General features: G+C 41.0%; 1 protein-coding gene across 5 annotated transcripts in view; it reads right to left on the bottom strand.

Moving 5' to 3' along the window:
• The window catches only part of slc30a9 (solute carrier family 30 member 9), a 132854-nt gene that overhangs the window by 14387 nt on the left and 101546 nt on the right, over positions 1-16921 (bottom strand). For 4 of the 5 annotated variants that reach the window (XM_043692137.1, XM_043692116.1, XM_043692129.1 and 1 more), the window contains 2 exons: positions 12175-12282; positions 9343-9508 (listed from right to left, as the gene is read on the bottom strand). In XM_043692137.1, the coding sequence (XP_043548072.1) occupies positions 9343-9508; positions 12175-12282 (274 nt within the window). Of the gene's footprint in view, positions 1-9342; positions 9509-12174; positions 12283-15389; positions 16070-16921 lie in introns of those variants that run through there. The other variant, XM_043692155.1, reaches the window with a different exon arrangement.

Consider the following 16921-nt stretch of genomic DNA (forward strand, 5'->3'; position numbering starts at 1 on the left):
TGCATTGAGTTACAGCAGAGTGACCTGCAGTCACAACAGAGTCAAGAAATAGTCCAGGATGTTCTTCTCATAACACACGAATTTCTTTCAGTGCTACTGGTTTTCCACAACCTTTTGTGAAACCAATGTTCTTTTTTAAAACCTTTCAGGTCATTTCCCAAAATAAAATCAATTCCTGCCATAAGTATTTGTTTCGTTATTTCCACTACAACTTCTCAATTTACCAAGTGACTTTTTAATCCAACTCAGATTGGTTTGCAAACTCCTTTTATACTTCCAATTAATATTTTCTCCTTCACCAAACCCTCTGAAAGACAAATAGTACCATCAGCTGCCATTTTCGTAAAATGTATTCATGCTTGGGATATGGGCATCGCCGTCCCCAGTTGCACTTGAGAAGGTGCTGGTGAGCTGTCTTCTTGAACCACTTAAGTCCATGTACAGCTAGTTCTGCTATAACGCAGGTTTCGTCAACGTTTGATTAATTGCGGACACTTTCTAACGTACAAACTTTTAAAACGTGTTGGATGTAATGCCAACACTAACTGCTGTTTCTAAAGCACAATTTTCTATAATGCAGGAATGCACAAGAACGAATCCATCATGTTATAGAAGAACTACCTGTACACTTATCAGTCCTGCAATATTGTTAAGGGAGTTAGAGGATTTTGACCCAATTGATCTTGGTGTTCAAGTGCATAGATCCCTCAAAGTTGCAAGCCAAGTGAATAGGGTTGTTAAGGAACCATATGATGTTTTGGCTTTCATTAACAGGGGGAGCGAGTTTAAGAGCCGCGAGGTTTTGCTGCAGCTCTACAAGTTTCTGGTGAGACCAAACTTGGAAAATTGTGTCCAGTTGTGGTCGCCCTATTATAAGAAAGGTAGGGAGGCTTTGGAGAGGGCGCAAAGAAGGTTTACCAGGATGCTGCCTAGACTGAAGGGCTTGTCTTACAAAGACAGGATGACTAAGCTTGGACTTTTCTCTCTGGACAGAAGGACGAAGAGAGTGATCTGATTGAGGTATACAAGGTAATGAGAGGCATGGATAGAGTCAATAGCCAGAGACTCTTCCCCAGGGCAGGATTGACTGGCACGAGGGGTCATCATTTTAAGATATTAGGAGGAAGGTATAGAGGAGACGTCAGAGGTAGGCTCTTTACAGAGTTGTGAATGCATGGAATGCGTTGCTGGCAGTGGTTGTGGAAGCAGAGTCATTGGGGACACTAAAGCGACTGCTGGACATACACATGGATAGCAGTGAATTGAGGGCTGCATGTGTTAGGTTATTTTATTTTAGATTAGGAATAATCCTCGACAACATTGTGGGCTGAAGGGCCTGTTCTGTGCTGTACTTTATGTTCTACGTTTAACACCGGAGGAAGACTGATATGTCAAGGTGGTGAGTGGCTTGGAGGAGAACCTGCAGGTGGTGTTGTCACTATATTCCTGCTGCCCTTTGCTATCAAGTAGCAGCAGTCAAGGGTTTAGAAGATGCTGCCCAAGCCACTTTGGCAAATTTCTGTAGTGCATTTCAAGCTCAGTGGTGTAGAGAGACATTTATGAATGAGTCTACTTCAAGTGGGCAGCTGTGTCTTGGATTGTGTCATGCTTTGCATGTTGCTGGAGCTGCACTCTTCCATGCAAGTGGGGAGTATTTCATCACACTCTTGATATGTAGGTGGATTCAGTAGGTGAGTTACCCATTGCAGTATTCCTAGCCTCTAACCTATTCTTGTAGCCATTATATTTAAATGGTGAGTCCAGTTGAGTTTCTGGTCAATGGTATTCTCCAGGATATTGATAATGGGGGAATCCAGTGACGGTAATGCCACTAATGTTAAGGTTAGATTGCGTCTTATTGAAAATTGTCATTGCCTGGCATTTGTGTGGCATGAATGTTACTTGATACTTTTCAGATCAAGCTTGAACATTGTCCAGTTACTTGCAGCATTTGGACATGGATTGCTTCAGCATGTGAGTCGTCATAAATGTGACTACTATCCATTCATTGGCAAACACCCCCACTTCTGATATTATGGTAGAGGGAAGGTCATTGATGAAGAAGTTGAAAGCAGTTGCGTTGAGGACACTATCTTGAGGAACCCTTGCACAAATTCCAATTGTACTGCCTAATTTACCAGCTGATCAATATCAGACTCTAGTTTGAGACCATCCTCCTCTCTACCAATTTTTACATCATCTGCAAACTTACTAATTATATCATCTATATTTACATCTAAGTCGCTATTGTTCATAACAAACAGCAAGAGTCTCAGCGCTGATCCCTGTGGTACACTGCTGGTCACAGGCTCCCAACCACAAAATAACCTTCTGCCATCACCCTTTGCTTATTTGTGAGCAAATGTTGGATCCAGCTTGCCAACTTGGCTTTGATTCCACAGGCTTAGTTTTTTGACCAGCCTTCCATGTAGGACCATGTCAAAGCCTTACTGAAGTTCACGTAAACCACATCAATACAGTCAACTTTTAAAACTTGATTAAATTAGTCAGACCAAGATCTCTCTCCAACAAATTTGTGCTGAGTATCCCTGATCAATCCCAAGTGTTGCCCTTCCAAGTGTTAATTAATCCTGTCCTTAAGTTTTTTCAACAAATTCCCTACCACTGACATCAGAATAAGAGTCAGAGATGCACAGCACGGAAACGGACCCTTTGGTCCAATTCGTCCATGCTGACCAGATATCCTAAATTAGTCTAGTGCCATCTGCCAGCACTTGGCCGATATCCCTTTAAACCTGTTCTATGCATATACCCATCTAGATGACTTTTAAATGCTGCAATTGTCCCAGCCTCCACCACTTCCTCTGGCAACTCATTCCATACACGCACCACCCTCTGCATGAAAATGCTGCCCCTTAGGTCCCTTTTAAATCTTTCCCCTCTCACCTAAACCTATGCCTTTTAGTTCTGGACTTGCAACCCCTTGGAAAAGACCTTGTCTATTTATCCTGCCCATGCTCATGATTTTATAAGCCTCTATAAAGTCACCTCTCAGGCTTCAATGCTCCAGGGAGAATAGTCCCAGCCTATTCAGCCTCTCCCTTTAGCTCAAGTCCTCCAATCCTGGCAACATCCTTATAAATCTTTTCTGAACCCATTTAAGTTTCACAACATCCTGCAACCCCACTTTCAATGAACTATGAACCTGCACTCCAAAGTCTCTGTTCAGCCACACTCCCCAGGACCTTACCATTAAGTGTATAGACATATAATTATCTGATCTAACCCTGCTGCCCTCCTTGAACGAGGGATCTAATAGTATTACACATTCTACTAACACCACTGAACAGTTCCTTGAACATTGGTGCCAACAAAGGTGCTTAATTACATGTTGAGGTTTTCCCACCATGTAACATGCTTTACAATAGCACACTTGTCTTTATGAAGTTTTGGGCAAGTAAAACCTTGGACTTGTTTATCAATGCCTGCATTTTCCATATTTCTAAATGTCCTACCCAAAATAATTTAATGCGTTATTCACAATGTCTAGGTAGTACCACTATTAGTGGAATGACTGTCCATTCTTCATACAGATGTGAAAGGATATTTCCACTTTCTCGTCAGAATTCTGCTATAACGTAGAGCACTCTGGAATTCCTTCAGCCTCTGCATCAGTGTGGACTGTTAGCTAATCAGAAATAAAAAAACCCAGGAATTTCAGAAGGGTCACAGGACCCGAAAATTAACTTGGCTTTCTCTCCACAATATTTTCAGATCTGCTGATTCCCCAGCAATCCACATTTTTGGGCTACTTACTAACTAACTTTACTCTGCATTTGGTTCAATTAACAAAGACATACCAAACACTTCTTTTGAATTATCCTCATACTTAAACAGAATTTCAGTCCCTAACATCTGCCTGTAGTAACTTTTGTAAGTTCTGCTGCTGTTGAGCCATTGCTCTGGTCACTGGACACGATGGAAAATACCTGGAAACTGTTCCTACAATTGTTCCATCACTTTACCCTCAAGTGAACTTTGTAATTATAGGTAAAGCTACAACTTTCACTCCTGATAAATCATTCCTCAGTAGTACAAAAACGCTATTCACATGGAAGTTAATAACTACCCTGATTACCAGTAATCCAGACAACTGGATTTCATACAAAGGAACCGGGAATACACTCTTCACCGTACCCTTTGATCAACATTTTGTCTTTCATTGAATTCTCAGGAGGAAAATCTAAAAATCACAGAATCCCTACAATGTGTAAACAGGCCCCTCGGCCCAACAAGTCCACATCGACCCTCTGAACAGCATCCGACCCAAACCCATTCCCCATTACTGTACATTTACCTCTGACTAATGCACTGAACCTATACATCCCTTAACACTATTAGCAATTTAGCATGGCCAATTCACCTGATCTGTACATCTTTCGATTGTGGGAGCGTCCAGAGAAAACCCACACAGATAGGGGAAAATGTGCAAACTCCACACAGACAGTCACGCGACGCTGGAATGAAACCCAGGTCCTTGGTGCTGTGAGGCAGCAGTGCTAACCACTGAACCAATGTGCCACCCTTCTCTAGCAAGAGAACTTGAGTAGCCCATGTATGTTAGCATTGTTATGGGTTTGGATGCTTCCTTTGAGGAAAAAGGGGTTATCTTTCCTTTAGACAAAATCCCTTCTATCTCTCAGCTACCCTTTTTTTGTACTGTGTTTGCATCCAGTTTTTACTTACAACTAAACTTGACAACTTGATCCATGGCCTTTTCCTTTGCAGTCTTGTTTCGGGTCTCATTCTTACAAGTACTAACAAATCCCATGGGTTTCCACCACAACCTTCAACATTCTGAATGAATGCATGCCATCTTGTTACAATAGAAGCACATCAGCCTCTGATTTCACCTCCATCCTCACTCCTTTCCTTTTTGATCTGAGGAGAAGATCTTGGGGGAATCGCCAGCTATCTATTCTTTAACTTGGCTTCTTGCCTCCCCTTCATTATCCCACTTTCTCTTTCAAATTTAAGAGGGTGATAGAAAAAGAGGTTAAACCTGATGGGCTAGTCCATAATCAGAAGCCATTATTGTTGCTGGTCTAGTCCTCCAGTCCTCAACATGGTTTCTTATTATGGAAGGCAAATGAGATTTTAAATTCTAACAAAGTGAAACTTAAGATCCTCATACACTGTTTTTAATGCTCATAACTACTTATAATTACTTTGTTTAATCCTTTCAAATTCTATATAGTCTTGCTCAGACTGTTTTCTTAAATTTTGAAAAGTTGTCTATATGCACCAGGCACTAACTCACATGCAGTGAACTATTTTTTTTGTCATTATCCCAAGAAACAGCCCCTGACAATTGAGCACATATTTCCAGTGCTTCACCTGTGAAATTACTTTGAGCTGCATCACACTATTTTCTGAAAAGACATGAAGAATGCTTCCTCAAATTGTAGTTGGGCTTATGCAAACTTAAAACATTTCCTTCTCAGGATTCAAATTATGACTCAGATTCTGCCCACCGGTGCCTGCATCAGCTTCTGACATCTCCTGTTCAATGGTACCATTTTAAAATTATATCTATGTTCCCTGGTTTTCTCTTCTCTTTGGGAGTCTAATTTGGATGTTTTTCACTTCCACTTTGTGTACTTTCATTAACATGTCCTATGTTCTTAATTCTATATCACTTTTCATACATTTTTCCGTTAATTCTTTGTCTTTGCCAGCTCGAGTTTCTTCAATCACTTCTCGCACTCAAGCCGATTTAACCTAAATATCTGAAACAAAAACAAACATTGGAGAAACTCAGCAATTGAGAGAAAATAGAGTTAACGTAGAGTCCAATGACCCTTCAAGTTCGGATACTGCCAGACTTGCTGAGTTTCTCCAGTAATTTCTGTTTCAGATTTTCAGCATCTGCAGGTCTTTGTTTTACTAAACTGAATATCACTGGATTCTGATGTTTCACTCCTGGAATACCTGTTCTTTCGTGCATTTCCGTTACATCCAAGTGCCAAGCTAGTATCTCAATTACTTCTGCGTTCTGAGCTCTCTCAGGCAATGCTACCCTCTAGTTTACCTGGTGTTTGAAAACTCGCTTAAGACTGTCAGGGACAACTCCGGCATCCAGAGGCTATTTTTCCGTATGTCCGGGGCATGTCTTATACGTAGTACAGAATATTGACAAATACCACAACCAAATCCCTGCTGCATCGGTTTCAAATCAATCCTGTATGAGATCTCAAACTTTGTTGCATCTCAGTGGGGTAGTGCATTGGAAATCAAGTTCTGCTATCCGTGGAGTGAAGGAAATGGAAGCACTGCAGACAGTCCAGAAAAGTTTTCAAAATAGTTTCAGGAATGAAAAGCTTCTGTTACAAGAATAGGTTGACAAAGCAAGGTCAGTTCTCTTTTCAAAAAAGGAGGTTAAGAGGAATTTTGATCCAAGGTGTTGGAAACCAGACATCTCACAAAACTTTCAGAGAGAAACTTGCCCTGGTGATGGAAGAAGAACGAACCAGAGGTCACCCATTTAAGGTGCCTGGTGAAAGAAAAGAGCTAATGACAGGAGAACTTTTTTTTTTTTACATACAGGTAGTTAAGATATGGAATATACTTCAGGACAGTTTGGTAAATATCGATTCAATCATGTATTTCAAAACAGAATTGGGTGATTATCTAAGCTGAAAATAATTTTCGGGTTCCAGGAAAAGGTAAAGCAGTACAACTGACTGAGCACAGCATACACGGAGTTGATACAGAAATTAGCCTTTGTATGTTCTGTAATCATTCTATGATTCAAAGTTCTTAAACATTCTTTCACAAATGTGACTGTCATCAGGTCACCATTTGTTGCCCAGACCCAAATGCCCTGGAAGTGGTTAGCCCCTTCTTGAATCACTGAGCCCATCTGATGTAGATACATTAATAGTACTGTAGAAAGGGAGTTCAAGATTTTTTGATCTGGTGACAGTGAAAGAACAACCAATTTCTAAGTTGGATTTGTGTGCAGCTTGGAGGGAACATGCAAATGGTGAAACTCCCAAGCCTATCAACCCTTGTTCATCTAGATAGTGGAAGTCAGAGGTTTGAAAAGTGCTTTGAAGAAATATTGCTACCTTGCATTTTATATTTGCTAGAAACTGCTCGCACAGCATATTTATGTTAGGGGAAGTGAATGTTGAACATGAATAATAGACTGGTGAGCTTGATATCAGTGGAAATTAAGTTTTTGGAGGGGATTAGGAGGGATAATATTTACATCCATTTGGAATGGTAAGGACTGATTAGGGATAGTCCTATAGTTTTCTGCGTGGGAAATAGTGTATCACTAACTTGATTGAGTTTTTTGAACAAGTGGCAAAGGCGACTGATGAAGGCATAGTGGAAGATGTTGTCAACATGGACTGTAGTAAGGCATTCAACAAGGTTCTGCACAGTGGACCGGTTAACAAGATAGATCACATGGAATACAGCGATAATACAAAATTGGCTCGAAGGCAGGAGACAGAGGGTGGCAACAGAAAGGTATTTTTCGGACTGAAGACCCATAACCAGCGGTGTTGGGTTCACATGCCTTTTGTTACTTAAATACACTAGAACCTCGATTATCCAAATGAGATGACCGGGAAATAATTTTGTTCAGATAACTGATCATTCGGATAACTGGAAACAAGTAGTAACTTATGAGTGCCGGTTATCCGAACATTTCTCGATTATCTGGCGATGCACGCCGTAACGCTTTTTAACTGATAACTGAATGCTGAGTTGCCTAATGCCGTTTTTATGGGGCCTTGAGATCTTGCTCAGATAATCTGAAATTTGGATTATTGATGTTTGAATAATTGAGGTCCTACTGTAAATTATTTGGATGTGTATAAAGGAGGTATGGTTAGTAAGTTTGCAGATGACACCAAGACTGGTGGTGAAGTGGGCAGTGAAAAAGGTTACCTCAATACAATGGGACGTTGATCAGATGGGTCAATGGATCAGGTGTGGCAGATAGAATTTCATTTAAATAAATATGAAGTGCTGCATTTTGGAAAGGCAAATCAGTGCAGGACCTGTACACCTAATAGTAAGAACCTGGAGAGATTGCCAAACAAAAAAAAGACCTTGGGATGTAGTTTTATAGTACATTGAAAGTGGAGTTGCAGGTACATAGGTTAATGCTTGCCTAACCGGTCAGTAAATTTAGTATAGAAGTTGGGAGCTGTACAGGACATTGGTTAGGTCACTTTTAGAAGACTTAAATTCCGGTCCCCTTGCTACAGGAAAGATGCTGTGAAATTTGAAAGGTTTCAGAAAAGATTTACAAGGATGTTGCCAAGGCTGGAGGGTTTGAGCTATACAAGGCTGTGGCTATTTTCCTTGAAGCTTTGTAGGCTGAATGATTATAGAGGTTCATAAAATGATGAGGACATGGAAAGATAGGAAGCCCAGTCTTTTCCCCAGGATAAGGGAGTCCAAAACTAGAGAGCATAGATTTAAGGTGAGAAGGGAAAGTTTTAAAAGGGACCTAAGGGCCAACTTTTTCATGCGGAGTCTGGTACATACATGGAATGAGCCACCAGTGATGGTGGCGGAGGCTGGTACAATTACAACATTTAAAAGGCACCTGGATGGGTTTAGAGGGATATGGGCCAAATGCTGACAAATGAGACTAGATTAATTTAGGATATCTGGTCGGCGTGGATCAGTTGGGCTGAACATGCTATACATCTCTATGACTAAGTGCAATTTGGAAAACTGCTTTGCCCTAAGTGGAGGTTGTGTTGTTGAGGCTGCACTTGAAAAAAAGAGATTATGGAAGAATACGCCATTTCAATTCTGACTTGTGCCTTGCAAATAGTAGGGAGCCTGACAATGAGTGATTTGTTGGAGAACCCCTGGCCTTTAGCCTATTTTTTGTCTACCTGGTCCAGTCCAGTGTCTGGTCAAAGACAATCCCTAAAATGCTGATAGTGGGTTCTCATGGATATTAATGCCACTGAATATCAAGTGGAGATGGTTGGATTCTCCCTTGCTGGAAATGATAACTGCCTCCTGCTTGCGTGGTATAAGCATTACTTATATTCTTAGCCCAAGCCTGAATGGTGTTCACTGATTGCACTTGAATAGAGTCTTAATATAGCGCGTACAAACTATGAAAAGGGATCAAATGCCTGAAACACAGTTGACCCTTTTTCTCATCCAACAACTTAAATGGACAGAAATGGGGCAGACTTAAGGAATATTCTGTATCTAATAAGGAAACCCACTCCCACACACTTTACAGCTTACTTGAAGCACCACTTTAAAACAATTCTTCTTTCGGCAGTCATTGATGGTTTCTTTATGAAAGACAGACAGAGTAACCCACCCAGTTACCTTACTGAAGGGTCATTCTCCAGAAGTTCAGTAAGCCTTTGTACATTTTCTGGCTTTATGGATCGCCCAATCAGAGCCTCGGTATTTGAGTAGATCAAGAATGTTGAAACTGCACCTAAGAGTGTTCCAACACCAAGGGAACCAATGCTGTCATAATAGGGATTACCTGGAGTAAAAAGAATGCATAATATGAACAACTATTTAAACCACTCAGTAGTATGAGCATCAAAACGAACATCCTATATGTGAGAACATAGTAATTATACATGTCAGGCAGCTACTGAAAGCAGATCAACAAACCTTTACTCTGCATTTTTTTAAATTTGTTGACATGGATTGGCTTAAATAGCATGCCTTGTACAGTTGCTTGTACAGATTTCTGGCTAGGCAGCATTTATTGCCCATCCCTAATTGCCCAGAGGGCAGTTAAGAGTCAATCACATTGCTGTGGGTCTGGAGTCACATGTAGGCCAGACTAGGTACAGTTGGCAGCTCCCTTCCCTGAAGGACATTAGTGATCCAGATGGGTTTTTCAACAATCTTCAATGGATTCATGGTCTTCATTCGTTTAAAAATCTGGAATTAAGAATCAATTCAAAGTTCATTGCCTGTCATGGCAGGATTCAAACCCATGTCCCCAGAACATTATCTGGGTCTCCGGATTAACAGCCCAGCAACACCACCACTAGGCCATCGCCTCCCCATTAAGAACATGGAACAAGTATTACATACAGATAAACATTAACTGAGACACCAAAATAGTAGATATGGAAATAAAAATAGAAAATACTGGTATTATTCAGATCAGGCAACATTCATGAAAAGTGAAAAGTTAATGTACAATGGTGATGCTTTTTCATTGGAATTTGAAAAGGTTAAAAATTAAAGGTGTAGCAGGTTTCAAGCAAATGGGGAGGTAGGAAAGAGAGGTCTGGAGAGGTAAGAACAAAATTATTAGAATTGACGGCAAAAGAGATTAAATAACAAAAGACATATTGGTGTGCAACAAGAGATCAAGCAAAAGAACAAAATATGCCTCTGCAGAAGCTGATGTTAAAAACTGGAGTAGAGATTATGATCCAAAGAGAGTTTCCACCTCGACAGGTGCTGCCTGACTTGCTATTGCAGCTATTTTGTATTTCCAGCATCTACATTATGTTTTTGGAAGGTACAAGTATTGGTTATAAACTAGGTAAACTTTAAAAGTGCTTTTCAACTTTACAAATATTTAGTTCATATCAGGTGACTGAAGCAAAACATCAGGTTGTGAAAAATAAATTAGTCACAAGAGCCTACTTTCATCCACTTATTATTGGTCACCTGAATGGCATTTCAAAATTTTCAAAATAAATTTGATTTCTCCTGGAATTTCACATCATAGGAGGCCAGTCAACTTATGTCTGTACCAGAGACACTTTTCCAGGCAGCACATTCCAATTCCTAATAACTGAGTAAGAAGCTTCACCTTATCTCACTCCTGGCTCTCTTGCTGACAACTTTGAAATTGTGACCCCTAATTATGACATACCAACTAATGGATCATCCATCAAATTCTATAATAACCTAAATCATAGAAGGAACAACTGCCTTCATGCTTCCAGTGGCAAGGCCCTGCTCACGAGAAACAAAGACTAATATAAAAAAAAAATTAACATAGTATTGTTGCATCATTTAGTAAGGTTTTTATTCAACAGCTGGATGAGAATGTTAAATTTAAAAAGTACAGTAACTTGCGTAACTTCATATTGAAATCTGCGCTAATAATAAAGGGTAGAAGTTCTAAACTAAAGCAAAAGGCTATTTGGTTTCACTTCGACTCTTAAGACCCATGTAAAAATATGCTGAATCGAAAGATACACTTCAATATTAATACAATACTGTGTTTGTTATTTTTTCCCCAAAAACACACTGTCCCTAAAAATTTATAAATTATGATTCTCAACGTTTCTCCAATTTAACTTCCTTATTACTGGTGGGAGATCTTCAGTAGGTCTTTAATATATCAAGAAAATAGGAAATTGGATTCAGAAAAGACCTTCTATTCAGTCGAGAATTGAAGATTTTTGGATATATTGGAGGTTAAGGGAAAGTCACAGGATAATGGTAAATTGAGGTAACTCATTTTGATTGAGAGAGGAATTGAACTTTTAAACATATATTACCAGTATAGGTGATAGAAAAGAAATTCAAAAAAGGAAAAATCCTTTTACCAAAAAGGATATAGCGATATTAGTTGTCAAATTAGATTAGATTAGATTACTTAGTGTGGAAACAGGCCCTTCGGCCGAAGCGCAACCCACCCAGACCCATTCCCTTACATTTATCCCTTCACCTAACACTACGGGCAATTTAGCATGGCCAATTCACCTAACCTGCACATTTTTGGACTGTGGGAGGAAACCGGAGCACCCGGAGGAAACACATGCAGACACGGGGAGAACGTACAAAATCCACACAGTCAGCCACCTGAGGAGGGAATTGAACCCGGGTCTCTGGCGCTGTGAGGCAGCAGTGCTAACCACTGTGCCACCGTGCCACCCACCAATTGAGCAAAGGGCCTAACATATGGCTTTAGCTAAACCAATATAATTTTATTTAACGTTGCATATAACTCTGTTCATGATCTTAAAAAGGTATTTTACAACAACATGCAGTAATAAGGACCCCTAGCAAAGTTAAATGCAAATACAATGAATTTTGATATCTCCAAACTATGTAATGGAGCTCCTATGCTGATATACATACATAAAGTCATATGCAGTATCTTTTCAAGGCAGGAATTTAAGAAATAATTGAATTGTCAACCCTGTGATAATTTTAACAATATCTTACCAGTAAGTGATGTCAGCCCCATACAGCTAGCTGCTAACAACACACCCAACACAGCAGCTGCATCTTCCAGCAAAACAACATTAGTGGTTGGATCATGACCATTCATCACTAGGAAACAAATATGTTTGCTTGTTAATGCTTTGGTGACGTAATGAGCAAGTTCATCAGTCAAACATACAGCTAAAATATGAAGGCTTTATTTTAGAATCAAAGTGTCACATTATTACAATATATTGTCTACACCAATAAATGTCAGAGAAATAATGGATATCTGCTGCTTTATAGTAGTCCAAAGAAATAAGTAGAATACATTATAAACTTTACAAGCATAGTGAAGTTTATAATACTTGCACATCCAAATCAAAAGATTTACCATCAACAAACTGGAGTATAAAGTCTGTGCCTAAGTGTTGTTCTTAGTACCTGAAGTCTTAAGAGATGTACAGCACAGAAACAGAACCTTTGGTCCAACTTGTCCACGTCAACTAGATATCCTTAACTAATCTAGTCCCATTTGCCAGTACTCGGCCCATACCCCTCTAAACTCTTCTTATTTATATACCCATCAGATGCCTTTTAAATGCTATAACTGTGCCAGCCTCCACCACTTCCTCTGGCAACTCATTCCATACACAGATCACTGTGAAAAAGTTGCCTCTAGGGTCCCTTTTAAACTTTTCCCCTCTCACCCTAAACCTGTGCCCTCTAGTTCTGGACTCCGCCACCCCAGGGAAAAGACCTTATCTATTTACCCTATCCATGTCCCTCATGATTTTATAAACCTCTGTAAGGTCACCCCTCAGCCTTTGAAGCTCCAGGGAAAACAGCCTCAGCCTATTCAGCCTCTCCCTATAGATCAAATCCTCCAACCCTGGCAACATTCTTGTAAATCTTGTCTGAACCCATTCAAGTTTCACAACATCCTTCCTATAGGAGGGAGACCAGAATTGCATACAATATTCCAACAGTGGCCTAACCAACATTCTGTGCAGCCGCAACATGACCTCCCAACTTATCGGCGCAACATCGAGGGCCAAAGGGCCTGTACTGCGTTGTATTCTTCTATGTTCTAACTTCTATACTCAATGCTCTGAGCAATAAAAGAAAGCATACCAATCCCTCACTATCCTATCCATTTGCGACTACTCCACTTTCAAAGATTACTAACCTGCACTCCAAGGTCTCTTTGTTCAGCAACACTCCCTGGGATCTTAGCATTGAGTATATAAGTCCTGCCCTGATTTGCCTTTCCAAAATGCAACACCTCACATTTATCTAAATTAAACTCCATCTGCCACTCCCCGACCCATCGGATCAAGACCCTATTGTACTCTGAGGTTTTAGTCTTCGCTGCCCACGACACCTCTAACTCATCTGCAAACTTAAAAACTATACCTCCTATGTTTCTATCCAAATCATTATAGAAATGACAAAAAGCAGTGGATCCAGCACCGAACCTTGTGGCACACCACAGGTCACAGGCCTCCAAGTCTTCCTTTCCTGGCGTCCCTACCAGTACCCTTCTGCTGACACTCATTCATTTGGCTGAACTGGTCCTCACCCTCAATTTCTCCTTCCAATCCTCCTACTTCCTCCAGACGAAAGGGCTAGCTATGGGCACCTGCATTGGCTTCAGCTATGCCTGTCTCTTCATCAGCTACGTAGAAGATTCCATCTTCCAGAGTTACACCAGCACCACTCCCCACCTCTTCCTCCGCTAAACTGATACTGCATCGGTGCCACCTTGTGCTCCCACAAGGAGGTTGAACAGTTCATCAACTTCAACACATTTCACCCCAACCTCAAATTCACCTGAACCACCTGACATCTCTCTCCCCTTCCTCAACCTCTCCATCCCCATTCACGAGAACAAACTCAACAGTGACATTTCACAAACCCACCACTCCCATAGCTACCTGGATTATACCTCCTCCCACCCTACTACCTGCAAAAACACTATCCCATATTCCCAATTCCTTCACCACATCTGCTCCCAGGAGGACCAGCTCCACCACAGAACACACCAGATGACATCCTCCTTTAAAGACCGAAATTTCCCCTTTCACGTGGTTGAAGATTCCCTCCAATGCATCTCACTCACGTCCCGCACCTCTGCCCTCGAAACCCACCTCTCCAACCGCAACAAGGACAGAAGCCCTCAGTCCTAACCTTCCACCCCACCATCCACTACATGAATCGCATCATCTGCTGACATTTCCACCACCTACAAATGGACCCCACCACCGGGGATATATTTCCCTCCCCACCCCTACCCGCTTTCCACGAAGACCGCTCCCTCGGCAACTACCTGGTCAGGTCCACACCCCCTAACAACACACCGCTCGCTCCTGGAATGGCAGGAATTGCAAAACCTGTGCCCACACCTCATCCCTTACCTCCATCCAAGACCCCAAGGGAGCCTTCCACATTCAAAATTTCACCTGCACTTCCACACGTCATTTATTGTAGCTGTTACTCCCGATGCAGTCTTCTCCACAGTGGGGAGACATTGGACGCCTTCTCGCAGAACACTCTAGAGAACATCTCCGGGAGGACACCCGCATGAATCAACCTAATCACCCCATGGCTGACCATTTCAACTCCCCCTCCCAGTCTGCTGAGGACACACAGGTCCTGGGCCTCCTCCATCATCACTCCCTCACCACAAAAATGTCTGGAGGAAGAGCGCCTTATCTTCCACCTCAGGACCCTTCAAACCCCATGGCATCAAGATGGATTTCACCAGTTTCCTCATTTCCCCTCCCCCCATCTTACAGCTCAGTACTGCCCTCATGACCTGTCCTACCTGTCAATCTTCCCTTCCACATCCGCTCCAACCTCCTCTCCGACCTATCACCTTCACCCCACCTCCATCCACCTATTGCACTCAGCTACCTTCTCCCCAGCCCCACCCCCCTTCCATTTATCTCTCCAACCCAGAAGCTCCCAGCCTCATTCCTGAAGGGCTCTGGCCTGAAATGTCAATTTTTCTGCTGCTCAGATGATACCTGGCCTGCTGTGCTTTTCCAGCAATACACTCTCAACTCTGATCTACAGCATCTGCAGACCACACTGTCTTCCAGTCTGAAAGGCAATCCTACAATGTTCAAGTGTCAGCTATGTTTCAGTTAGTAGAACACTTGCCTCTCAATCACAAAGTCTGGATTCAAGCTGCTGTCTACTGTTGGAGCACAAAACTATACAATAAGGTAAATTCTAGATTGTCAGAGGGCTATAAAATGGATTAGAGGCTCATCATTAATAATAAAAATCAACATGAAAGACTGCGCAATTGACAGCATTGTGGCTAAAGAAAAAGCAGTTTATTTTAAAGATAATTTTCTGAATACGTCTGCTTGTATCTCAGGATCATGTCAAACATTTGCCAAGGGCTCATTCATTCTGTGCACAGCAGATACTCAAAATGAAAATGGCAGGGAAATGGGGTGGGTATAAATAAATTGTGCATGTTACAAATAGAGTGCAAATAATTATTACAAGTAAGCGAATGTCACAACAAGTTGAGATGGGCCTTCAAGCCAGCCTTCAGAGATGGTAGATGATGCCCACCCATGCATATTACTGACAAAACCACCAGGTGAGCAGGGTTCTTCAAAAAGGAGACATAATTGAGAAAATTTGCAACTCAAACCCATTGCTTGATGAAAATCTTGTCCGTCGATTCTAGTTTACTTAGGCCAATAATAATAATCCTATTTAACTTTTAAACAAAAAATTACTGGGAGTCAGCTTCACTGGCATGACTGACATTTATTGCCCATCTCTAACTGTCCTCAAGAGGGTGATGGTGAGCTTTATGCCAAAAATATTTTTGATTTCGATAGCCTTATAAATTCTACTTTCAGGTGGCATTGCAGTTTCACTGCATCAAGTCCTGGAGCAAAAGAAAATGATGAAATGTAATTCAAATGTGTCATTGATTCAGTACCTGCCTAAGATAAAAAGTGTTTATCAGGACCATTTATAAAACTGATCTGCTTGAATTAAAAATACTAAAGTCATGCTTTTGCTTTGTAGCCCTTTATAAATTGATAATTGATGGCAGACTCAGCATTTCATGGGTCACTGAATTACCTTCCATTCATTGATATTAACATAGCAAGAACAATAATACTGGTTGAGGTCAAGCATAAAATGACAGTGATGCTCTTCCTAGTCCCAGAGAAATTCTTCTAAAATAATCTGTGATTTAAGTGACCAAGAACAGTCCATTTTAAAACTGGCTGTTGTGAGCGCCCAATGACTAGAAAAATTGGACAGATTGTACACGATGACACCAAATTCTAAGTTTTAAGCTAGGTCCTATAAACAATGTAGAAATTTTACTTTTACACAAGAGAGAGTATTTCTTGGCTGAAAAAGACCAGAGCCAGTTTATTTGTTGGGATTCTAATTATCAATGGATTCCACGATGCTCAATTTCCAGCTGCCTAATATCAGCAGAAAACAAAAATGTCGACGAGCAGTTGAAAACTGTCAGTAAATCTGAAATACAGATGAATGTCAATGTTAGCAATGTTGCTAAACTATGTTATCCGGCATTCGATTAACCGAATGAAATACTCCCCACCCGTGTCCTTCGGATAATTGAGGTTCTTCTGTACTCCAACTGTCTCAATGTAAGATGGCAGGAGAATAGTTTGATCACACAAATTGGCCTATTGCACCCCATTCCTTGTCTCCCAAGCTTCTTCTAATTGCAAGTTCCTTACTTGTACAATCATAC

This window comes from Chiloscyllium plagiosum, chromosome 1, assembly GCF_004010195.1.
Source record: "Chiloscyllium plagiosum isolate BGI_BamShark_2017 chromosome 1, ASM401019v2, whole genome shotgun sequence".
NCBI lineage: Eukaryota > Metazoa > Chordata > Chondrichthyes > Orectolobiformes > Hemiscylliidae > Chiloscyllium > Chiloscyllium plagiosum.